The sequence below is a fragment of the Alosa alosa genome, chromosome 3 (genome assembly GCF_017589495.1).
Source record: "Alosa alosa isolate M-15738 ecotype Scorff River chromosome 3, AALO_Geno_1.1, whole genome shotgun sequence".
In the NCBI taxonomy this organism is placed as follows: Eukaryota; Metazoa; Chordata; class Actinopteri; order Clupeiformes; family Clupeidae; genus Alosa; species Alosa alosa.
Window position 1 is genome coordinate 1,105,231 of NC_063191.1, and position 27,500 is coordinate 1,132,730.

The 27,500-nt window shown below is 44.2% G+C and overlaps 1 protein-coding gene across 1 annotated transcript in view; it reads left to right on the plus strand.

Annotated features, from left to right (window-relative positions):
• Positions 1–27,500, plus strand: part of lrch1 (leucine-rich repeats and calponin homology (CH) domain containing 1) — an 81,094-nt gene that overhangs the window by 15,734 nt on the left and 37,860 nt on the right. Inside the window, exons 2-10 of the mRNA XM_048239420.1 lie at positions 10,429–10,573; positions 13,717–13,743; positions 13,878–13,894; positions 14,177–14,304; positions 15,316–15,421; positions 17,547–17,683; positions 21,662–21,789; positions 22,080–22,161; positions 22,905–23,004. Of these exons, the coding sequence (XP_048095377.1) occupies positions 10,429–10,573; positions 13,717–13,743; positions 13,878–13,894; positions 14,177–14,304; positions 15,316–15,421; positions 17,547–17,683; positions 21,662–21,789; positions 22,080–22,161; positions 22,905–23,004 (870 nt within the window). The remainder of the gene's footprint in view (positions 1–10,428; positions 10,574–13,716; positions 13,744–13,877; positions 13,895–14,176; positions 14,305–15,315; positions 15,422–17,546; positions 17,684–21,661; positions 21,790–22,079; positions 22,162–22,904; positions 23,005–27,500) is intronic.

Below are 27,500 nucleotides of genomic sequence, written 5' to 3' on the forward strand. Positions count from 1 at the left end.
CACTAGTGTTGTCACGATACCAAAATTATGACTATGATACGATACCTGCCATAAATATCACGATGCTCGATACTGAAACAATACTACGGTGAAATCCTAAGAAAAGAAAGGACTCATACCTCCTCCAAGTGTATTGAGTCATTTGTGTTGAATTCGGTGGTCTTTTGTAGTGTGCAGGTCAATTCTGGGTTCTAAACTTATAAACTTCCTACATAATTATTATTTTTTTTAGTCAGTAAAATAGTAGGCCTACTTTGTGTGATTAAGGCCTTTATTGTTTGTTATAGTTCATTTGTTGTGTTTTGGCAATAAAGTAGCTTTAAATAGCCAAACTAGGCTAGATCAAGGTCAGTGTTGATATTACTGCATGCAAATCACTGAATGCTATGCCTAATCTTTAGGCCATCTGATGTACAGTATAGGCTACCCTAGGCCTTCCCGTGTTCATGGGATTTCTTTGACAGTTGCAAAGGGAAAAATGTGAGGATAGTCTTCTTTGAGCCCAGTGTACAAGTCTGACGTTCCAACCACTCAGGTCTTCGTCAGATAGGCCTACACCATTACCTGTTGCAATATATCTGTGTGCATTACATGACGTCTATTTCTTTGATAACATGATTTGCTACCACGTAACAATAAGCCGCTATTATGATGGTAATATGCTCTGGGCTTTAATTAGCGTATTTCGGGTAGCCTATCGACCTATCCTACATCTGGGCAATAATTATTGAACAAATTGCAGTCTACATGTCATGACAAAAATTACCAGTAGTACTGACCGAATATGAAATAGATTGTTTGGTAGTGTTGGTAATGTTATTCTGGCGTGAACATTGCGCTTTCATCACGTTAGCACCCTATGATTACAGCTCGTTATGTCTCGTCAAAATGATTAAAGCTCGTTATGTCTGCGGCGTCAAAAATTCATTGATGAAGGAAGGTTAAACTTTATCCCAGAGAACCATACTCGTTTCACTTTCACAAAACAGAAGAGAAAAACTTGGCACTAACCATGTAGTTGTGTTTTCTATAGCATATTCGTATTCGATATTAGAAGTTTCTTTAGAGAAAAAAAAGGGCAGAGCAGGGACAAGAAGTGGAAACTCACAGTGTGTCATCATCTCCCGCAACCCAGGAGGACATTTCGATCAGCTCAGTTTCAATATATTGTGATTTACTATTTAATCACATGCGCAGTAAATATGGTAAACCTGACCTCGTTTGAGGGGGCTTCCAAGCAATGCATGTTGGTCTTGATTTTGACAGAATGGAAGTTTTTCTTTGGGCAAAAGTTTGTGATAGCCTACACAACCCAAATGCATGACGATGTTTATTCTACAGGCTATTTTAATGTCATATTTTGGGTGTTGTATGTGGTGCACTTTGGCAGAATAGAGGTTCTCCTTACACGGTCTTTAAACATCAAAATATTCAGAATGCCGTGACGTGAGTCATTACAATTGGCCTTCCTTTTCATTCTCAAAGTAGGTTAAAATTGCATGTTCATCAGCCCGATTTTCAAAATCTCTCGGGGGAGAAACCCCGAACCCCCGGATAAAAAGGACTCTAATTTCTGGGCTCTAGCCCCGAATGTTTTAAATAGCTAGCGACGCCCCTGCGTGTAATAATCATGAATAAATGATGTTAAGAATATAAATGACTCATTCTTGACAAAAGGCAAAAGAGCTGCGTGCGTGCGCACATTTGAATAATGTCGGGCTGTAAACGGATTCGGGCTTTTAAAAAGATGTCAGTCTTGGGCTTGGGCTAATTTTTGTCGGTCTCGGGCCTTGTCGGGCCGCTTTTAAGGCCCAATTACAGCTCTAGTGTGTGTGTGTGTGTGTCTATCTCTCTCTGTGTGTGTGTGTATGTGTGTCTCTGTGTGTGTGTGTGTGTGTGTGTGTGTGTGGGTGTGTGGGTGTCTCTCTCTGTGTTTGTGTGTGTGTGTGTGTGTGTGTGTGTCTGTGTGTGTGTCTCTGTGTGTGTGTGTGTGTGTGTGTGTCTCTGTGTGTGTGTGTGTGTGTGTGTGTGTGTGTGTGTGTGTCTGTGTGAGTGTGTGTGTGTGTGTGAGTGTGTGTGTGTGAGTGCGTGCTTGATATGTATTCCACCGATCTTAATGTGCTTGCCCACATCTGTGTGGGTGACAGAGAGAGAAAGAGTGTGTGCCTGTGAGTGTGTGTGTTTGTGTGTGAGTGTGTGTTTATATAACACCTGTGAGTGATGACAGGAACAGAGGAGAGCATAGAGAGAGAGAGTGTGAGAAGAGAAGACTCTTTACTGCACACGCACACACACCCACACAGCTATATGGTTCCTTACTGATCCCAGAACAGTGATACACACACACACACACACACACACACACAGCTATATGGCTCCTTACTGATCCCAGAACAGTGACACACACACACACAGCTTTATGGCTCCTTACTGATCCCAGAACAGTGACACACACACACACACAGCTATATGGCTCCTTACTGATCCCAGAACAGTGACACACACACACACACACACACACACACACAGCTATATGGCTCCTTACTGATCCCAGAACAGTGACACACACACACACAGCTATATGGCTCCTTACTGATCCCAGAACAGTGACACACACACACAAACACACTCACACACACACACACACACACAAACACACACTCACACTCACACACAAACACACTCACACACGCGCACTCACACTCACATTCACACACACACAGACACACTCACACACACACACACACACACAGCTTTATGACTCCTTACTGATCCCAGAACAGTGACACACACACACACAGCTTTATGGCTCCTTACTGATCCCAGAACAGTGACACACACACACACAGCTTTATGGCTCCTTACTGATCCCAGAACAGTGACACACACACACACACTCACACACACACACACACACAGCTTTATGGTTCCTTACTGATCCCAGGGAGCACATGAACAATGACAGTGCTGTGATGTAGGTGATGTGATCTGATTGGACAGTGCTGTGATGTAGGTGATGTGATCTGATTGGACAGTGCTGTGATGTAGGTGATCTGATTGGAAAGTGCTGTGATTCAGGTGATCTGATTGGACAGTGCTGTGATGTAGGTGATGTGATCTGATTGGACAGTTCTGTGATGTAGGTGATGTGATCTGATTGGACAGTGCTGTGATGTACAGTGGGCAGTGCTTCGACTTGGCCAGCTTCACTCGCGGTCCGTGCGTGGTATCACGCGGCTTTAATTTGTATTTTTCCAGTGAGACGCTGCAACAACCCAAACAACCGGTAGATGGCTCAAGTGAGCAGGGTGTCTCGTAAAAAGAAATGGAGCCTGGAAAACCCTACACAGACTTCACTACAGACTTTAGCAGACTGGTTTAGAAATAATTTAATAGCCAGAAATATGCCTGCCCTGCCCTAATAAAGAAATATTTGGTTAACTGCGTAGTGAATCCCGTTTGCAGCTGTAGAAGAAACGCATGGGACAAATTAAACATTCTGGTTTTCTCCGAGTGCAACGATGATAGACAGACATCATTTGGACAAAATATAGAGCATATTAACCTCCTTTGCTCAGCCAAATGCCTTCCTGTTACGTCCTGTTATCACGGAGTTACAGACGATAAACGATTTTTTTGATGGTCACAAGTTTACTTCATTAAGTTTTTTTTCATTATTATTATTAAAGAGTTATTTTCATTTAAAGGTTTGACTTCGTGCTTATTCAGTAGAGCATTTAGTGCTCTCCCCAATCCCAGACGTTCACATTGCATGTTTGTTTGTAATGGATGCAAATCACGAGATAGGCTATCGTTTGATGGCAATGAGTTGTTAACAGACATGAACCAAGACATATAGCCCAGCAGCAATCTAGGGACTGTTCGTTATTTATTGAAGGGGCCACCGGAGGAATTTTGAGTGCTTCAGTCAAAAGTTGCATGACCCTCTCTTGCCTGCTAGAAATTGTTCAATGACCCTCCGACAGAATTGTTAAAAAAGACATGACCCTCCCCCTGCCAATTGCTGTCTTCGCCCAGCGCCACAGCCACACACTGTGATAACGTTCTTAAATCAATCTTTCCCGTGAGCTTGCATGCTACCAGTCCTTCCTTTTCAAATGTGTTTAAGCCTGTTTGCTAACCTGGCAATAGCCAGATGAATTTAAGCTCACCCTAGCTCCACTCATCCATCTGGAACCCGATCCATTGAAGTGTTGTTGCTTCAGAAGGCTGGGCCTAATCAAAAAATGCTTGCATATGATTGAATAAGCCACTTGTCCGTCATCTATTGGCGTGCTACTTCAACCACTCACATCGAAGCCAACCCGTGGCGCTAATAACAGACTCACAGTCGCTTCTACGCTAGGTCACATCTATGAAACTCCGCCCTCGTCCTGATTGGCTAAACCATAAAGTTGGTTGGAGAAATCACTCTCAATGGAAGAGGTCCCAGATGGATGTGAGTGAAGCTAGGCGGAGCTAAGCGGAACGACATTCATCTGGCTAGGGTCAGGTTACCTGTTTGCACAATTTCACAAATAATCATATGTGATTAATAATATGACAAATAATCCCTGTGCACGGGGACCGAAACAATGCATGCCAACTTTTTCCGTGTTCATCACGTATTTTAACTTCCCCCCACTGTCTTGCCCTTTTAACGTTTTCCCGTAGAATATCCCATATTTATTACTCTCATAACAGCCCTTCCATCGGGCCTACCATAACTTACCAACTCTGTACTGTAGACCCTATCTGGCTATTTATATTTTCTGTGAAATAAGCAAATGTATTTGTTCAACTTTATGAAGCAGAATTAACGCATAGGCTACTTGGAACATAATACATTTGACAAAGGACAGATGTATGTTGCTAGTGACAAAATATTAACTTTCAGTGTTTTACAATGTCTTTGTCATGGGGAAGTGTTTTTCCCCATGCATTTATTCTAGGTTACATTTCCTGGCATTTCCTGCTTATTCTTTTGTCAACACCATGCTTTTAGGAAAACAATCTTTTGATCATAGTTTCCTCTTCAGTGGCCGATTACCTGGTTAGTTTTTGTAACAGAGATGGCTGTTTATTGTCCCTAGGTTTACAGAAACACCTATTCATATTAATACGTATGGAAATCAAGTTAACGCTGCCGACCAATGTTTGTCTATAACATGGCCCAGAATGCCTTGCATGTCTTTACAACAAAACAACCCAGTAAAACCTAATTTCCCATAAACTTATGAATTTGCATACTTGTAACATTTTTAATAATACTCTCCCATCATGATATTTAACAATAAGGAAAATTTTAATTTGAATACCGTCAATGTGAAAACAACTCTATTATGTAAGCTATATATAGCTACTGTTCTCCTTGCTATTTCAGTTCGTGGAGTCCATACTATCCCATGGCAGAGCAAGGATTTCATGAGTGGGCAAGGTTGCCCGGAGACATTGTGGCTGCCCAGAGGCATTGAGCATACTTGGAAGGCATTGTGATAGAAGGTGAAAGGTGCAAAGGTGAATGGTGGGAGTTACCAAATACCTGTGGGTGGTTTGCCAAATCATGGAAACTTTTGGAATATTTCTTTTTTTTTTAAAGCTTATGCACCCTCACACTGGGTCCCCAGTTCATATACAAAATTTGGTATCGATATGTGACAGTGTTCCTGAGATATGGGCGACTTCCTGTTTGAGACTTCGCCGCCCGATTTCGTTTAGCTGTGATGGGCAAACGCGGCTTTCAAAATCAAAAATCCTTCCGTAACTTTTGTGAGGCTTGGTCCAAGGATAATGTACGTTAAGTTTTAAACTGGCGTTGGGATCAAATTTGTGACCTGTGAAAATTTAGTTTCACTTTCTGTTCAATCCAATATGGCGGACTAACGACCATTAACCCTGACGTCATCTTCGCGACCAACTTACACGGTACTGACCGGACGTTTTTTAAAGTTGGAACGGTGTCTCTGTCTCAAAGGGCCTAGGGCTAGAGCTGACAAAAAATTAGGGAGACGGGAAAAATAATAAAACTTAAGAACAATAAGTGTGCTGCTTTGCAAGCACACTTAATAATAATAAAACTTAAGAAGAACAATAAGTGTGCTTTGCAAGCACACTTAATTACAGAAACTGTAACATGGGCATGGACATAGTGCATATGAAAAAAGATGAGCAATTAGTACACGGTCTCTGACAGACATGCAGTAAAATACCTGAGCTGCCGTAGCATTGTCAATCACTGCTTTCTCAAGCCTATCCCAAGCTTCCGCAACACCAACTTCCAGCCTTCCTTTAAAGCGAGGATCCATCAATGTGGCCTCCTGAAGGAAGTTCTGAATGTCTCGATCCTGTAATGAAAACATGGTTTAGTGTCTAATGGGGAAAATGGTGTAGTTTGCCTTCTTTCTTTGTGAACATAAATATTGGCTGCAAATGAATAGTACCTGATATCTTTTCTCGAGATCTCCCCAGACCTTCTCTTTTATAGCAGCCATAAAGACATTGTCATCATCGGAGGTTGAATAGTGTGCCTTCAACCCGTGAGGATTGGGATGATTTGGCTGCATGTGGGGGACTTGTCACTTGACACGCAGAGGGTTGAGGTGTACAAGACTTTCATGCATTTCATGAATTCCTCTGCCTTCTCAAAATCACTCTCTGTAAGCCTTTCTAGTCTGTGGAAAATAAACAATGTTAAGAACAAAAGGTAAATTGATATTGTTGCAAGTGACCCTCTTGTCCATCACCTCACCTGTCCCTCTCCATTGGCCTCCTTAGCCTTTGATCAAGGCAAGCTGCCTGGATTGCGGGGAACTGCTCCCAAAGCAGCTCCACCATGAGGTATAGAGAATTCCAGCCCGAGTCCTCACGTCCAGGATAACATTATGCTCTGGCAAATCTAAAGCACAGACATTTGAATTACAATAAACAATAGCTTATACTCTTTTCAAGATCTATTTAAAATTATATCTATATCTATTAAATCTTTGCACACCACCTAGTTACAGCTTGGATGCCGTACACCTTCTGTGCTGCCAGGTTGAGTGTGTGGGCAAAGCACCCAACCTTCTGTGCTGCCAGGTTGAGTGTGCGGGCAAAGCACCCAACCTTCTTTGCTGCCAGGTTGAGTGTGTGGGCAAAGCTCTGTGCTGCCAGGTTGAGTGTGCGGGCAAAGCACCCAACCTTCTGTGCTGCCAGGTTGAGTGTGTGGGCAAAGCACCCAACCTTCTGTGCTGCCAGGTTGAGTGTTCTGTGCTGCCAGGTTGAGTGTGTGGGCAAAGCTCTGTGCTGCCAGGTTGAGTGTGTGGGCAAAGCACCAACGTTGTCTACTGTGGCAGCTATAACTCCTCAAGTTGACTGTTGATTTCCTGCCACCACTGGCCCTGTCTGGGACTCATAAACTGCCTCAGTGCTCAGCACTTTCTACTGGATGCTGCCCTTGTAAATGTAATGGACAGTCACTGTTAGATAGTGGTCCTGTGCCACGCTGGTCCATCCATCGCAAGTGAAATGTCATCCCTGTTGGAAACGTCATCCCTGGATGGTGGTTGGTATCAGCGGGCAGTGCTCATCCCTGGATGGTGGTTGCTATGGAAACGTCATCCCTGGATGGTGGTTGGTATCTATGACTGAGGGCAGAGCCCCTCTACCTGGATGGTGGTTGCTATGGAAACGTCATCCCTGGATGGTGGTTGGTATCTATGACTTAGGGCAGAGCTCCTCTACCTGGATGGTGGTTGCTATGGAAACGTCACCTGGATGGTGGTTGGTATCTATGACTGAGGGCAGAGCTCGTCTCCCTTTATAAATACACATGATGTCATTATTAACACATGATGTCATTATTAACAGAATATCTTCATGGTACAGAGGTGTGGCCTACACATGCATCAAGGAAATTCTATTTTCATATAGCCCACATTTTCACCTGAAAGATGGCGATTCCACCGTGGAAAATGGATGAAGCCCCATCACCACAAATTTGGTAACTGCCCTGTGGATTTCCTCTACCTTTTCTTTGGTTAGTGCCTTCTTAGCCAGGTGAAAGGTCACTGTGGTAAACCAGAAATAAAATATCAAAATTGTTGATAACACAATTGTTTATAAGACCTAACTCTTCAGGTTACTACTAACAGCCTATACTGCTCAACAGCTCATAACAATTATACCCCACTTCCCCCTCTCGATAAATAGGAGTAGCCTCGGATTGAGTAGGCTGTAGCCTCGAACAACAATTGTCCCCCTCCCCCTCTCGATATAGCCTCAAACACAGACACCTTACCAACCTACCGTTTCTGATTAAACTAAACATTGCGCCGCTTAATACTGATGTAAAACACTGAAGTTCAACGTTTTGTCTTCACATATTATGACTTACTTTAAGCAGAGAAATATCTGACACTAAGCAGAAATATTTAATACACAGTATAGCGTTGTATATCGAGTGTAAGCCATACTGTAGGTGTAACCTCGAACACAGGTCATGTAACAGCTAGCCTACCATCTTTAGCTAACCTATCTGTTGCGTCCCTGTGTAGTTGCAAATTGCGCCTGCTAAATCTGGTGTTGAAACTTAGTTAAAACATTTTGCATACATACACAACTTGTTAGAAGTTTCATATTAAGCAGAAAGTCAGCGGACACTGAGTGGACATAGCACACGTTCACTCACGCTGTTAAATGGCAATGATGTTTGCTAGCCTACTTGACATGCATGATTTGCGGTTGGCATTAAATTACTAGACTTACCGAAGAGGAAAGGCTGCTGCTGTCATCATCGGTGATGTCCACCGCCACACTGGCAGGGCTGGGGCTATCTTCCAATTTGTCGGCCCGAGGCCGACGCAGCTCGCGGCTGCTGAAGTGCCCTTGCATCCGTGTAAACTATCAAAGACTGTGCACTGTTCAGCTTTTAAATAAATTCCATGTGTCGCCAGATGTTTCATTAAATTTGACGTTTTGCTTTCGGCATCTTCACTGATCCTCTCACTATCAACAAGTGTGCTGAGTAGTGGTACTGACGTCACGCAAGTTGACACCCGAACACCAGGTAAAAAAAAATCAGGCACCCGAAATGTTGGTTCTTATTCGGTCTGGTTACTGTTTACCTATTGGTGCCACATTTCGGTACCCAACCCTACGGTTATGTCACCGTTCAGATGTCACATTTACCGTTTAACATCGGCCAGAACCTCGGTCTTCGTGGCGGATCAGTCAACAGCATGGATCTTGGTCTTAACGCGAAATCGGATCCATCTTGCGCGCGAAAATCGCAATCATCGCGCGCGCCCGCCAGCGATAAATCATCGCGCTTGCCATCCATCGCGTCATGATCATCATTGCCGTAATCCATCGTTAACGCTCCTTCTCCCTCTCTTACACACACCTCCTCTCTTACACTCCACACACACCTCCTCCCTCACACACACACCTCCTCTCTTACACACACACACACACACACACACACACACACACACACACATACACACACACACACACTCCCTCTCTTACACACACACACTCCCTCTCTTACACACACACACTCCCACTCTTACACACACACACACACACACACACACTCCCACTCTTACACACACACACACACACACTCCCACTCTTACACACTCACACTCCCACTCTTACACACTCACACACACTCACACTCCCACTCTTACACACACACTCATTCCCTTATTCTCTCCCTCTGTCATGCCTCTGTGGTGTCCAGTCATGCAAAAATTGCATGTGAATAGCACAACAGTGTGTTTGTGTGTGTGTTTGTGTGTGTGTGTGTGTGTGAATTAACCAGTAATAGTGATGTCCCTTAGATCATTTGGGGACATGTTTTTCAAAGGCTCCCTCTCTCTGTCTTCTGAGTGTGGTGTGTGTGTGTATGTCTGTGTGTCTGAGTATGTATATGTCTGAGTATGTATCTGTGTATGTGTGTTTACATTATAATTGATACAATAGTTTCAGATAAGATTCAGTGTAACTGAAGTAGGTTATTAAAAAGAATCATAAAGTGTGTGTGTGTGTGTGTGTGTTTGTGTGTGTGTGTGTGTGTGTGTGTGTGTGTGCGCGCGTGTGTGTCTGGTGTGTGTGTGTGTGTTTGAGTTGTTATTCCTTGAAAAAGTACTCTTCAGGAAGTAGTTTTAACCTTGGAACTTTCCCGTACACACACATAGACACATTGGTGTGAAGATGTCCTCTGCTGGTGATATGTGGGACTGCAGTTAGCAGGACTAGACTACAGGAGCACATCAAACACACACACACACACACACACACACATACACACACTAGACTACATGTGCACATCAAGCCTCCAGCCTCTCTCACTTTCTTTCTCACTTTCTTTCTCTTCTCTCTCTCTCTCTCTCTCTCTCTTTCTCTCTCTCCCCCTCCTTCTCTCTCCGTCTCTCTCTTTCTCAGATTTGTCGAAGAATCGTTTGACGGATGTCCCGTCTGAAGTGTGTCATCTGGTCGCCTTGGAGACGCTGAATCTCTATCACAACTGTATCAAGAGTGTCCCTGACTCCCTGATCACACTACACACACTCACCAACCTCAACCTCAGGTACCGCACACACACACACACACACCCCTCAACCTCAGGTAACACACACACACACACACACTAGGCTACACACACACACACACACACACAGTCACACACACCTCCTGGCCTCAACCTCGTTAGCACACACACACACACACACACACACTGGTCACACTACACACCCTCACCAACCTCAACCTCAGGTAACACACACACACGCACACACACACACATATACACTGATCACACTACACACACACTCACCAACCTCAGGTACCGCACGCACACACACACACACTCAACCTCAGGTAACACACACACACACACACTAGGCTACACACACACACACACACTGATCACTGCACCCTCTCAGCCTCAACCTCAGGTAGCAGCACACACACACACACACACACACACTGATCACACTACACACACTCACCAACCTCAACCTCAGGTAACACACACACATACACTGATCACACTACACACACTCACCAACCTCAACCTCAGGGAACACACACACACACACACACACACACACTGATCACACTACACACACTCACCAACCTCAACCTCAGGGAACACACACACACTCACTCATTCACTCATTCACTCACTGTAAGGATCCCCGTATTGAAATGTGGCGTCTTCAGCTATCCACTGCCCTTGTCCTTCTTCCTTTCATCCGTATTTCGTAGGCTAGTAGTTTTCAAAGCAGCAGGTTAGCTGGAGGTGAAGCTCTTACTGTATTGAAATGAGACTTTTACTGGTGCTATTCTCACCGTTTATTTTGTTTTCTTTCACAGCATACATATAATAAACATGGAAAACAACAGCGTAAATAAACATGGAAAACAACAGCGTAAATAAACATGGAAAACAACAGCATAAGAGCTTATAGCCCCCATACCGGTCCTAAACTATGCAACTTTCCCTAGATGAAGTTGTCCTTTTTATTTCATTTACTCAAAAACAAACTCGCCAGCTATGGCCCTGCAAAATAAAAGTCCCCACATGGTGTAAAGGCCTATTCATAAACACTGATTAAACAAATATTATAAGCATGTCTAAAACAGATGTATTTCTTAAAATAATGAACTCTTTGTGGGGTCATTTACACTCATCATGCTAAAGACTTTAACAACCTCAACCTCAGGTAATGCACCCTTGTGTACACACACACACACACACACACACACTCATTCTTGAAGTGTGTGTGTTTCTGGACAGTCGTGAACTAGCTGTGTGTGTCACAGTTTGAAGTGTCTGCGGTGTGTGTGTGTATGTGTGTTTCTCTCTTGCCAAATGTGAACCAGCTGTGTGTGTGTGTTTCTCTTGACAGTCGTGAACTAGCCGTGTGTGTGTGTTTCTTCTTTGACAGTCGTGAACTAGCTGTGTGTGACGCCCCTGCTCTGTCCGCCTGTTTGCCGCTGGCTGTCTGTCACAGGTGGCTTGGCGTGCAGGCTGTGGGTTGCTGTTTTTGGGCCCCTCGTGGGCCGGTTTGACTGCCTAGCTTTTCCTTTGTTTGTTTTTGCATCCACACATTTCATTTCTCAGTCCATATCACACTCATGCTCTTCGCCCACACACACACTGACTCCTTCATATATACTCCTGCTCTTCGCCCTACACACACTGACTCTTCATATATACTGCAGTTTTCTCGGCCTCCTACACACACACTGACTCTTCATATATAATTCTGCTCTTCACTCTACACACACTGACTCCTTCATATATACCTTGCTCTTTCTCACTCTACACACACACTTCGACTCTTCTATATATACACTCCTGCTCTTCGCCTCTACACACACACACACTGACTCCTTCATATATACTCCTGCTCTTCGCCCTACACACACACTGACTCCTTCATATATACTCCTGCTCTTCGCCCTACACACACACTGACTCCTTCATATATACTCCTGCTCTTCGCCCTACACACACTGACTCCTTCATATATACTCCTGCTCTTCGCCCCACACACACACTGACTCACCATATATATTCTTCTGCTCTTCTATACTAATACCACACCCTCGACTCCTCTCATATATAACACCCCTGCTCTTCCACACACACACTGGACTCCCCTTCATATATACTCCTGCTCTTCGCCCTACACACACACACACTGACTCCTTCATATATACTCCTGCTCTCTACCCACACACACACCCTCGACTCCTTCCATATATACCCTGCTCTTCCCTACACACACCGGACTCCTTCATATATACTCCTTCCGCCCGCTCTACACACACTGACTCCTTCCATATATACTCCTGTTTTTCAGCCTCTACACACACTTGACTCCTTCCATATATACTCCTGTTACCTAATAATAATATTCGACTCCCTTCATATATAATTCTTGCTCTTCTCAAATTCTACACACACTGACTCCTTCATATATACTCCTGTTACCTTAATAATAATAATACCCCATCCCTCTATATATAATTTGTTTCTACCACACACACACTGACTCCTTCCTATATACTCCTGCTCTTCCCTCTACACACACTGACTCCTTCATATATACTCCTGTTTCCACACAATAATAACTGACCTCCATATATACTCCTGCCACCACACGTAATACACCGATTCCCATATAATTCTGTTTCGCCTACACACACACTGACTCATATATACTCCTGTTTCGCCACACACACACACTGACTCCATACACTCTGTTTTCCACACACACACTGACTCTTATATATACTCCAGCCGTTTCCACACACACACTGACTCTTATATATACTCCTGTTACCCACACACCGGACTCCTTCATATATACCCTGTTTCACTCACACACACACTGATTCTTCATATATACTCCCAGCCTTCGCCCACACACACTGACTTTCATATATACTCCCATTTCCACACACACTGACTCTTTCCATACACACACACACAATAATAATCGACTCTTCATATAATGACACGGACATCTCTTGTTCGTTTCTTTGATTAAGTTTTGTAAAATAAAGTGCAAAAGTTGACCCCTTGTCCTCCTTTGTTCTGGTTATGGCCTCTTTGAGCCAGGCCGTAACAGTGTGTGTGTGCCTTCCAGTCGTGAACCAGCTGTGTGTGTGTACGCTTCCTGACAGTCAACCAGCTGTGTGTGTGTGTTCTCTTGACAGTCGTAACCAGCTGTGTGTGTTGCCAGCGTTCTGAAGTGCTCCGTGTGTGTGTGTATGTGTGTTTCTCTTGACAGTCGTAACCAGCTGTGTGTGTGTGTGTATGTGTTTCTTGACAGCCCTTGTGAACCAGCTGCGGTGTGTGTGTGTGTTTCCCTTGACAGTCGCGAACTGTTTGCGGGTGCGGGTGTGTTTCCTCTTGACAGTCGTGAACCAGGCGTGTGTGTGTGTGTGTGTGTGTGTGTTTCACTTGACAGTCGTAACCAGCTGTGTGTGTGTGTGTGTTTCTCTTGACAGTCGTAACCAGCTGTGTGTGTGTGTGTGTTTCTCTTGACAGTCGTAACCAGCTGTGTGTGTGTGTGTGTGTGTGTGTGTTAATTTTGACAGTCGCGAACCAGCCGTGTGTGTGGTTTCCACCTGACAGTCGTGAACTAGCCGTGTGTGTGTGTGTGTTCTCTGCCAGTCGTGAACCAGCTGTGTGCGGCTGGGCCAGCCGCAGGTGCGCGGACTCCCCGGCGCTGCCTCAACGCCCAACAATGCTTCAACACACCCGACCGCATCGTTTCAGCCAGCGCCACACTCATGGAGCTGGTGAGCACAGTGTGTGTGTGTGTGTGTGTGTAAAGAGTATGCATGTGGTAGCACACTCACCCCCTTTAGTATCACCGATACCCCCGCCTCTTCTTATGTGTGTGTGTGTGTGTGTGCACATATATGTGTGTGTTTATGTGTGTGTGTGTGTGCACATATATGTGTGTGTTTATGTGTGTGTGTGTGTGTGTGTGTGTGTGCACATATATGTGTGTGTGTGTGTGTGCGCATATATGTGTGTGTGTGTATGTATGCATGTATGTTTTATGTATGTGTGTGTTTGTATGCATACATGCATGTGTATGTGTGTGTATGCGCATATATATATGTGTGTGTGTGTGTGTGTATGTATGTAATGTATGTATGCAGTACGTATATGTTTTATGTATGTGTGTGTTTGTATGCATACATGCATGTGTATGTGTGTGTATGCATATATGCATGTATGTATGTATGCATGTATGTTTTATGTATGTGTGTGTTTGTATGCATACATGCATGTGTATGTGTGTGTATGCGCATATATATATATGTGTGTGTGTGTGTGTGTGTATGTATGTATGTATGTATGTATGCATGTATATGTTTTATGTATGTGTGTGTTTGTATGCATACATGCATGTGTATGTGTGTATGCATATATGCATGTATGTATGTATGTATGTATGTATGTATGCATGTATGTATGCATTTTATGTGTGTGTTTGTATGCATACATGCATGTGTGTGTGTGTGTATGTATGTGTGTGTGTGTGTGTGTGTGTGTGTGTGTGTGTCTGTGTATGTATGCATGTGTGTGTGTGTATGCCTGTGTGTGTGTTGTATGCATGTGTGTATATGTGTGTGTGTTGTATGCGTGTGTGTGTATGTATGTGTGTTGTATGATGCATTTGTGTGTGTGTGTGTGTGTTGTATGCATGTGTGTATATGCGTGTGTGTATGTATGTGTGTTGTATGATGCATGTGTGTGTGTATGTGTGTGTGTGTGTGTATATATGTGTTTGTGTTTAGGATGTGAGTTGTAATGAGATCACGGCTCTTCCACGGCATATCGGGCGTCTTCGAGCACTCAGAGAGTTAAACGTCAGAAGAAACCTGCTCTGCGTCTTACCAGATGGTGAGTGTGTGTTTGCCTGTGTGTGTGTGTGTGTGTGTGCATGCAGTCCGTGTCTGCTCTTTGTGCGCAGCGCTGCGGTGTTTAAAAAGAGTGTGTGTGTGTGTGTGTGTTTAAAAGAGTGTGTGTGTGTGTGTAAAAGAGTGTGTGTGTGTGTGTGTTTAAAAGAGTGTGTGTGTGTGTGTTTAAAAGAGTGTGTGTGTGTGTGTAAAAGAGTGTGTGTGTGTGTGTGTGTGTGTTTAAAAGAGTGTGTGTGGCTCCACAAGTTATTTTTTTAGTGAATGAACCTTAATTTCAGAATGGTTGAACTAGAGTTGCCACAGACATGCACACACCCTGTCCAAACGGTCCTAAAATTGTGAGAATTGTTCTAAAACTTACTGTTTACCATGTTGTTAGTCGCTTTGGTTAAAAAAAAGCCAGCCAAATGGGCCGTAATGTAATGTAATGTAACACTCGACGCTATCAATAATACACACACACTAATTACACAATAATACACACATACACATAATAATATACAATATATACAGCTTCCGAAAAATTACTTAGACCACTGCAAATTTGATTATGACCATCAACTCATCAGAATCTCTCATCAACCGTAGCATGACATCTAGTAGTACCAGTACATGTGATACGGCTAGCATGATGAGACACGACTAGCATGATGTGACACGGCTAGCATGATGATGACACGGCTAGCATGATGTGATGCGGCTAGCATGATGTGATGCGGCTAGCATGACAATGAGACACGGCTAGCATGATGAGACGAGGCTAGCATGATGTGATGCGGCTAGCATGATGAGACACGGCTAGCACGATGAGACACGGCTAGCATGACGATGAGACACGGCTAGCATGACGATGAGACACGGCTAGCATGACGATGAGACACGGCTAGCATGATGAGACGAGCTAGCATGATGAGACGAGGCTAGCATGATGTGATGCGGCTAGCACGATGAGACACGGCTAGCATGACGATGAGACACGGCTAGCATGATGAGACACGGCTAGCACGACGATGAGACACGGCTAGCATGGCGATGAGACACGGCTAGCATGATGAGATGCGGCTAGCATGATGATGAGACACGGCTAGCATGATGTGATACGGCTAGCATCATGCTAGCATGATGATGACACACGGCTAGCATGATGAGACACGGCTAGCATGATGTGACGCACCTAGCATGATGAGACACGGCTAGCATGATGAGACGCGGCTAGCATGATGATGAGACATGGCTAGCATGATGTGATACAGCTAGTATGAAGTGATACGGCTAGCATGATGTGATATGGCTAGTATGATGAGACACGGCTAGCATGATGTGATATGGCTAGCATGATGAGACACGGCTAGCACGACGATGAGACACGGCTAGCATGATGAGACACGGCTAGCATGACGATGAGACACGGCTAGCATGATGATGAGACACGGCTAGCATGACGATGAGATGCGGCTAGCAGCATGATGAGACATGGCTAGCATGATGAGACACGGCTAGCATGATGTGGCGCACCTAGCATGATGTGACACGGCTAGCATGATGAGACACGGCTAGCATGATGTGACGCACCTAGCATGATGAGACACGGCTAGCATGATGAGACGCGGCTAGCATGAAGTGATGCGGCTAGCATGATGATGAGACATGGCTAGCATGATGTGATACAGCTAGTATGATGTGATACGGCTAGCATGATGTGATATGGCTAGTATGATGACACGGCTAGCATGATGTGATATGGCTAGCATGATATGACGCGCCTAGCATGATGAGACACGGCTAGCATGATGCTAGTATGATGATGATGATGTGGATTACAGAGACAGCTCACTGCGTTGGGATTAGTGTGTGCCACTGTGTCTGTTCACTGTGTGCTCTGTGTGTTCACCAATTCACGGATTCGGATAAATATAGAGACCAAATTCCTTGTATACTTGGCCGAGAAACCTGATTTACATTTTACTTTCACAAGCTACTGATTACTTAGTAACGACTGTTACTAACCCTTATTCTGTGACCCATGATGGTGTATGTGTGTATGTGTCTCCCACTTAATGTTTGATTTCTCCTGTAATAAAATGTGTGTGTGTGTGTGTGTGTTTCAGACTTGGCTTATCTCCCGCTGGTCAAGTTTGATTTCTCCTGTAATAAGGTGTCCACCATCCCCACCTGTTTCCGCAAGATGCTCAAACTGCAGATTATGCAGCTGGACCATAACCCACTACAGAGTCCACCAGCTCAGGTACACACACAAACACACACACACAACCCACCACAGAGTCCACCAGCTCAGGTACACACACACACACACACGCACGCACAACAGAGTCCACCAGCTCAGGTACTACACACACACACACAAACATGCATACCGTATTTTCCAGACTATAAGTCACACTTTTTTTTTATAGTTTGGCGACTTATAGTCAGGTGTGACTTATATCAAAATAAATCTAATTTAACATGTTGTTAAATGTTAATTCCTGCTGACTGACATGAACCAAGGTAACATTACCGTCTACAGCCACGAGAGGGCGCTCTAGGCTTGTGACTCGCTGGCTTGTTATGTTCATTTAGCCTATTCAGCTTCCCAGGCAATTCCCATGTTCAACACAGCCAACCGCTAGCATTACTGTCATTTTAATTTCCTTGTCACCAAGATAACCAACATCAAGCTGGCTAAATAGTGTAGCTGAATATCTGTGTTGCGTTAACATACCTACCCGACACCTATTCAGCCTGTTGTTCTGTGTGTTATTGTGTAGTTGAACAACTTGCCTTTCCAGATTAAATGTCTGTTCTTGGTCTTGGATTTCGTGAAATAAATTTCTAAATAAATGCGACTTATAGTCCAGTGTGACTTATATGTTCATTTCTCTTTATGACGCATTTTTTGACTGATGCTACATAAACTCCGGAGCGACTTATAGTCCAGAAAATACAGTACACACACACACACACACACACACACACACACACACACACACACACACACACACACACACACACGGGTGTAACGGTACACAGAACTCACGGTTCGGTTCATACCTCGGTTCGGACATCACGGTTCAGTACGAGTTCGGTACAGTGGAGGGTAACGCAAAACAAAAATGCAGAAAGCAATTTTTTTATTGTGCATGTCTCAGGCTGTACCACCTGTGTCATACAGTCTCTTCCCTGAGCTATATGCAACAGCCTGAAGTGTGTAAGATGTAAACAGTACAATAAGTATAGACTCCATCTGTAACTTGTAAACAAAATAAGACAATCAGCTATAAAACAATATAGCATCTCTTATTTCTGAAAGTGCAAATTACATAGAATAATTTCCATGAAAATCCACTTAAGCAAAACCTTCAACATCCGTGTTTAGTTGTATATGGAAGGGTCTACAATTTGCCTCAATATTTTTCAGTGTGTGTACAGTAATAATCTACTAACTGAAAATATCACACTATTTTGCCTTATTTTAATAAAACGAAATTGCTCCTTTCATTTCATAAACAGACTACAACTAGAAGTCATGTGACTTTACCCTTTGACGTTAACTCACCATAGCATGGTTTGTTTATTAGCCTGGTTAGCGTTGACACTTTCTTTTGCTGTCTATGCACTTAACACTGCCAGTTCCTCATATCATGTGAGAAGTTACAAGTTACCCTAACATAAAGGTAATTACCACGCGATTTACATAGCTCTGTCATTACGAAATCATTTAATTTAAGCCATAGGTTTTGGCTCTATTTGTATGTGTATCCAAAGGCTGGCAGGGCTCTACAGTGCGCCCATTTCACTTTCGCATTACGCGAGTAAAAATGATGCCGCGGCGAAAGTGCAAAAAAATATTTAGGGCGACTGGTGCTAATGACTTCTAACCATGTCAATGTTTGTCTACAAAATACACCGCAACATCGAGAAACATTACTGGTGCAAACCATAGAATCACGCCGCTAATAAAAGCATAAAACAGCATAAAAACTACACCTCCCATCAACGCTAGCAGTTTCTGCTTGACTCGCTAGTAGTCGCTTCTATCAAATCCAAGAGCTATAGAAAAAAGCGGAAAGTTAGACTAGCCAGCCAAGATGCAAAGATTGAAGAAATTAGTTCTTCTATCCAATCAATTCATTGGATATAGGAGGAACAGGATGAGATTCTGAGAATGCAGTGAGAGAAGGAAAGGTAACCTAACATGCCTTTTAGCCCAGTTGACGCATTGGCTGAATATGCAAAATATAGCTGTAGCGAACCGCACAAAAGTAGCCTCCCGTAATACTCCCATTTTATTCAAAGGTAGAACGCTACAACCCAGGCTTCCACGATGCTTGTTTGTTTACAATCGAATACAAGCTGAAGTGCAAAAACAAAAGTAGGCCTAACGCTTGCCTTTCCCCATCAATGCAGATATTTCAAATAAAAACTAAAAGTATAAAACATATATCCTTGATTAGCCTATGTTGGGTTTTGTGGAAGAGAAAATGTACTGTTTTAGTAGTAGTAGGCAGTATGCAGTCAGATAGGTCACCATGGGCATATTTGATTTAGCTATAGATGGATTCACAAATAAATAAATTAGCCTACATTTGGCAGGATACTTGATATACAGGCTAAATGCAAATATGGTATTATATTATTTTACATTAACAAAATGTAGGAACAGACTGAAAATAAAGTAGGCACTGATCTTTAAAATCCTGTTTCCTGTAGCCTACATGTTGTCAGTCATTCTTAATATTCGAAATTGGTGCACTGGCATGTTTTAACTGTTAGCTGCAGTATAATGTTAGATTATGTGTAAGTTAAGTACAGAACTGACTGTGCTTCTAAATTTTTGTCTGTGCTCCTAAATTTTTTAACTTGGGCTTACCAAGTGCTCCTGAAAAAAAAAATGTTAGTGTAGAGCTCTGGCTGGTGAAACGCAGGGGATGTTTTTTTTTTTTTCTCGTTTCAGTTATTGGTAGCCTACATCATCTGGGTGATGGCGTCGAATATGTATAGCATGTTCGATATATTTCCACTCACATACCCAACAACGCCAACACACAGTTTCATCTTATCCACCACTCTCTCACCTGTACTACTGTAGCTGAAGTTCTCAAACTTGTGATCTTAAAGAGACCAGCGGGTCCTCTAACTCTCGTGGGTCGCCACCACTCACTTAGTGCTGCTATCTCTGACTGACTGACTCGACCGACGACCTGACAAAAAAATAACATAGGGGCCAATCAAAGCTTAGGCGAGGCTACAGATTAGCATTAGGTGTCGCTAAAGAACTCTTGTAACAGTAATTCCGCATTAGGGGTTACACTTGGGTCTTGAACCCTGGTCTCCGGTGTGGTAGCCCTGGAACAATCCCCTGAACTACCAGGAACTGAGTGACTCTAATGCGAAGCAGCAGAAAGTATAGTTATTATTCCACAAAAACAGGTAAAGTCCCAAAAAGCACAGAAGATCGTGTACAAAATTCCAAAACAAAAATTACAGTTCTTAATTCCTCCAACGAGGCAGAGAATTCAGGCAGAATAATCCAAGGGGTAATCCGAAGTCAGGGTCGAAAAGACAGGCAGAGTTAACAACAAGAGCAATCCAGGAAAGGCAAACAGATCCACAGGGTAATCCACAGGAGAAACAAAGTAGCAACAGTCCAGGGTCAAAAAACAGGCAAAGCAGTCAGAATACAGGTCTCAGCAGACAAAAACCACGAGGTTGCTCACATAAGGTTCAGTGAAGACTCAACAAAGACAATGTGAAAAGACCAGCTTAAATACTGTGAGGGAATTGGCTAAACAAGTCACATGGCTGATATACAGAGAACTGGTGGGTCAGTTAACAGGTTAATTAGGTAGAAAAAAACACAGAAAAGGAAATAACAAGATTTTGGCGACCTCTAGAGGTAAACAGACCATAGTCGTAACATTAGGCTACATTAATTAATCCGCACGCAAGTTTTATGTATTTTTATACCGTGTATTCTCCGTGTAAATTCATGTGCCGAACTGTGACGCCCGTACCGTTTCGGTTCAATACAAATACGTACATCTACCGTTACACCCCTAACACACACACACAGACACACATTCACATCTTCAAGTGTATTTTAACACGTATGTGTGTGTGTGCGTGTGTGTGTGTGTACAGGTGTGTATGCGGGAGATGGTGCACATCTTTAAGTGTATTTTAACACGTGTGTGTGTGTGTGTGTGTGTGTGTGTGTGTACAGGTGTGTATGCGGGGGATGGTGCACATCTTTAAGTACCTGGCGTTGGAGGCGTGTCGAGGGGAGAAACTGGATGTCCTCTACCTGCCCGTCAACGACAAGCTCCGCCTCTCACGGCCTGGGGCTGGCAGGTGTGTTACCGTGGTGACAGACTTCTCCCACCTCAGCCTCATTTTCACAGAGAGAAAGAGAGAGAGAGAGAGTGTGAGTGTGTCAGTGTGTGTGAGTGTGTCAGTGTGTGTGTGTGTGAGTGTGTCAGAGTGTTTTGCAAATTTAGGTGGCAGAGAAATTTCCCCAGAGATTTCTAGACAGAGAAAGAGAGAGAATCTTCATAACCTAACTAACCCTTCCCTCTCTCTCCTCCCTCCCCTCCCTCCCTCTCTCCTCCCTCCCTCCCTCCCTCTCTCTCTCTCTCTCTCAGTGTTGAGGATATGGGGCGGAAGCACGATAGTGATTCTGGACTCGGCAGCGACAACGGAGACAAGCGCCTTTCAGCTACAGAGGTACGACCAGTGCTGTGTGTGTGTGTGTGTGCGTGTGTGCGCCTTTCAGCTACAGAGGTACGACCAGTGCTGTGTGTGTGTGTGCGCCTTTCAACTACAGAGGTACGACCAGTGCTGTGTGTATGTGTGTGTGTGTGTGTGTGTGTGTGTGTGCGTGCGTGTGTGCGCCTTTCAGCTACAGAGGTACGACCAGTGCTGTGTGTGTGTGTGTGCGTGTGTGCGCCTTTCAACTACAGAGGTACGACCAGTGCTGTGTGTGTGTGTGTGTGTGTGTGTGTGTGTGTGTGTGTGTGTGTGTGTGTGTGCGTGCGTGTGCGTGTGTGCCCCTTTCAGCTACAGAGGTACGACCAGTGCTGTGTGTGTGTGTGTGTGTGCGCCTTTCAGCTACAGAGGTACGACCAGTGCTGTGTGTGTGTGCTGCCTTTACAGCTACAGAGGTACGACCAGTGCTGTGTGTGTGTGTGTGTGTTTCAGCTACAGAGGTATGACCAGTGCTGTGTGTGTGTGTGTGTGTGCGCCTTTCAGCTGTCAGGCCCGGCTGCCTTCCTGGAACGGAGTTTCTTCAGCTGTCCTCTAACTTGCTCTGCCATGATGATGATGATGGGGTCCTCTTAACTCTAACTTGATCTGCCGGATGATAATGATGGGAGGGGGGTCCTCTAACTTGCTCTGCCGTGGATGATGGGGGACTCATAGACTCATATGCAGTGGACACACAAGATAATGTATGTGTGTGTGTGTAGCCCTCAGATGAGGACAGTCTGTCGGTGCAGATGAGCCACATTAGAGAGGAGGAGGGGCTTAACAGAGACGACTCCACTGACCAAATTAGCAGCCTGACAGGTACAACACACACACACACACACATATATATACACACACACACTTGCATATATATATATATATATACACACACACACACACACACACACACACACACATATATATATATATACACACACACACACACACATATATTGTAGTGGCAAAAAACAATGCTTAGGTTTTTCCTGTAACCCCCTGTTTTCTTCCTATTGTTTTCCAACCACCTGGAGAATGCGGGTGCAGGGTCAGACTTCATGTCCCGAATCCAAGAAAATCCAAGAATGTTGTTGTTGAAGGTTTGTCGGTATTTATTGCAAATAAATATAAGGTACAAAATAAAGTTGCAAATTGCTTTAAATGTCCATAAATATGTCTTTAGAGCGGAGTTCAGCTTTCTCCGTATAGGCCAAGCTCCGGTAATGCAGATCCAGGCCGAGGTCAAAGGTCAAAGACTGTATCTGCTGGCACGCTTCTCCTCATCATCTTACACTTCCAATTTATAGGGTAGCACCCTCTCCACCTATAGAAGGAGCACTCTCCAATGCAACAAAAAGACAACTACAAGTAAATTATGAAACCAAAAATAAACTCAAATGCGGCTCCTACACACCGCCCCTAATTGTTCTCTATAGAATCAATTTTTAAAATAAATACAAAAAAAAGGAGCCAGATATCAATAATCTTGTAATGCTTTTAGAAAAAATATGAAAATATTTAGGAAAAAATATGTATATAAGTATACATTACGTTCCTTAATGGTGACCTAAAGGAGGCACCGGACACTCTTCAGTCTCCAGAATTTGGCACAGCTTGGTAATGGGCCTCTCAAGGACTGAAGTCTGTGTCTGAGCTTCAATGGACCGACCAGCCCCTTTCTCGATCAGGCTTGGTCTCAAGCACTCTTCCTAATGGCCATGATCCTCTAGGAGCACTGGGATCAACCACCAGGACAAGGTATCCAACATTCAGGTTCTTCTTCACTGCAGTCCATTTTGCCTTCCTGGAGTAGAAGAAGGTATTCTTTGGTCCATCTATGCCAGAAGAGATCAGCCATGTACTGGACCTGTTTCCAGCGGCGCCTGGCATAAAGGTCTGATTTCAAAAAGGTTCCAGGAGGCAGAATGGGCTGGGTTTTCAGCAGGAGGATGTGGTTTGGGGTCAGTGGCTCTAGGTCGTATGGATCTGAGGACACTGTGGAGAGAGGACGGTTGTTTAGGATAGCCTCTACTTCACAGAATAGAGTTTGAAGACCCTCATCATCGATGGACTGTTGATGGAGTGTGGAGTTCAGCACGCGATCTAACAGATCTTATAAGCCTTTCCCAGACTCCGCCATGGTGTGATGCGGCTGGTGGGTTGAAACTCCACTTGATTCCATCAGGAAGCAGGGCATCTTGGATCTTCGGGCTCGCTCAGTGTCATCAGAGCCTTCTTTGAGCTCCACCTGAGCACCCACCAGGTTCGTTCCGTTGTCAGATCTGATCTGCTTAACCTGACCCCTTCTGCAAACAAATCTCCTCAAAGCATGAATACATGAGTCAGTGTCTAATGAGAAAGCTACTTCCAAATGAATAGCTCTGCTGGACATACATGTAAACAGAACTCCATACCTTTTCATGGTGCTTCTTCCTCGCCTCACTTCAATCGGGCCAAAGTAGTCCAATCCGACATTGGTAAAGGGAGGGAGATCAGGTAGGATTCTTTCCAGTGGCAAATCTGCCATTTTCTGCTCGCCTGCTTTGCCCCTCACACGTCGACACGACACATCTTGAGAGCACCTTTCTTGCTAAGGAGTTGGCCTTACTAATCCAATATTTCTTACGGAGCTCTGAGAGCATGTGGTTCCTTCCACTGTGACCACAGCGTTCATGAATGTGTCTTAAAAGAAGAATTGAAATGTGTGACTCTTTTGGCAAGATACAGGGGTGTTTAGTAAATTCAGCTGGGAATGATTGTCTCTGGACATAGGAGATAACTGATCTTTCTGCCTGTGAGAGATCTTCCACTGTGAGGAGTTGTCCGCCGGGCTTGGTCCTGAAAACCTCAAGTTTTGGGCTCACCTTTTGGGTGTTCGAGCGGGTAGTGACTTGATATGAAGGAAAGTCCTTTTGTTTTTTGACTCTCAGCACCAAGGCATTTTTCAGCTTGAGGTACCATGCCACCGCTTTAAGTAGCTTCATCCAATTTGAAAAGTATGAAATGAGCTGGTATGTGGGTGCTTCAGTGTTCACCACTGTTGTAAACACAGTAGTGCCTCTCCTGACCTCTGGATCGTCCCGTAACACTGAGCCCAATGGCTCCACCACTGGCCAACTTTCCTCAGGCTTCCATAGGAACTCTGGGCCATGCATCCACCTCCTCTGCTTCATAAATTTGCCTGCACTCAATCCTCTTGAGGAATCATCAGCTGGATTGTCCTTGCTTCTTATGTATCTCCACTGAAACAGCTCTGAGTTGTCCCGAATCAGCGAGACCCTGTTTGTGACATCGCCTTAAATCTCGCAGTGTCACTTCTAATATACTTAATGCGGTTTGACTGTCAGTCCAGAAAACTGAGGGCTTTAAGGCTATATGTAGTTCTCTCCTTAGCATTTTGTCCACCTTTACCAACAATGCTGCAGCGGCCAGCTCCAGCCGTGGTACTGTGATGTTCTTTAAAGGAAGGACTCTGGACTTTCCCAGGAGAAAAGTGACATGTACAATGTCCTGCTCATTAGCTTGTCTTATGTAGCTCACCGAGCCATAGCCACTCTCACTGGCGTCAGCAAAGTGGTGTAGTTCTGCACATTTTGTTGTTCCATAGCCTTTTGGTTTCAGACAACGTGCAACACTGAAACTTTTTATTATTTCTAAATTGTTTGTCCATCCCTCCCACCTGTCTACTACAGCTTGGGGCAAAGGTTCGTTCCATCCAAAGCCTCTCTCTGACAGAGCTCCTGTAGCAACTTCTTGGCCGAGGGAGAATGAGAGGAAAAGAAACCCGACGGGATCAAAAAATGGAACTTACAACAGAAAGTATGCCTCTGCGGGTATGTGGCTTCTGGCTTAAATTGATGTTAAACTGGAAATGGTCAGGTACACGCACCACTGCAGTCCCAGGGTTCTTTCAATGGGTAGACTGTCTTTGTCAAGATCCAGTGTTTTGATTTCCTTTGCCCATTTTTCTTTCGGAATGGATGCTAGAACTGCCCGGCTATTGCTGACCCATTGAGTTAGTTGGAATCCACCTTTGTAGCATAGTGCAGTGAGGTCTTTTACTAGCTGGATGGCTTCAGATTCTTTGGCCACTGACTTAACACAATCATCCACATAAAAAAGTTGTGCCGTATTGTTTCAGCTTCATTGAGGGGAAAACAGCTTTCATGGTCATCAGCAGTTTTCGTAATGCAAAACTTGCACAACTTGGGGAGTACACAGCACGAATATGTGCACAAGCATATGGTATTCCTTTGGGGTTTGACTGGTGTCACCTTGTGCCACCACAGGAAGCGCAAAAGTAGTCCACACCTGATTTCTCTACTCTAACCTGATGGAACATTGACTTAGCGTCCGCCATAATTCCAATGGGTTCTTTGCGGAATCTCAAATGACTCAACAAGAGAATTGGTCGGGTCAGGACCCTGCAGTAGCTCTGTGTTGAGGGATACACCTTGGTAAGTAGCTGCACAATCAAAACACCACTCTAAGTTTCTTCTTTTTTTTTGGTGGTACACCCGTGGTGTGTATGTACCAAACCTTTCCAGGTGCCTGTATGAGTTCTTCCTTTGGGACCTTCTCTGCATAATTGTTCTAAAGATGTCATTGATAAATGCAACATATTCTTGCTTGTATTGTTCATCCTTTTTCATTTTCCTTTTCAGAGTTTGGAGGCTGTTCTGCAACATGGCGATTGTTAGGCATGCTGACATCAGTTTTCCTAAAGGGCAACTTCAGATGGTAATGTCCATCTTGTAAGACCGCCTCATTGGCCATCTCTAAAACCTTCTGTCCTCAACTGACATTTCGGTCTTCTCCTCAGATGCTACCTCACTGAAATCCTGATTATATTGTGAGATCAGAAGCTGTTCTAGACTTGCGACCGATATCCTATTCACAGTCACACTCTCTGCACTGCCATCAGCACTTCTCAGTGGCCGTTTACAACCCACCCCAATAGGGTTCTAACTGCGTGGGGGGCCCCACCTTGACTATTAACAACCTCCCATGGTTCTATGCACTTTGGAGCATTTGTGCCAATCAACAGCTCTACCTTTGAACTAATGCTGGGAAGTTTGACTCGACTTAGACACTTCCATTGCGCTAAGTCTTTCTGCTTGGGAATGCTGTTTGTGGTAACTGGCATTTCTTTTTGAGTGAAGAGATCAGGAAGAGATTGCTTTCCAGTGCTGAAACTTCCATTCCAGATACGACATGAGTTGGAACAGACTTTTCTTGATTCATTGTGCGTAGAAGAATCTGTGTTTTTCTACCCTTCAGATTGAGCCGAAGCATAAGATCCTCGGAGCAGAAGGTGG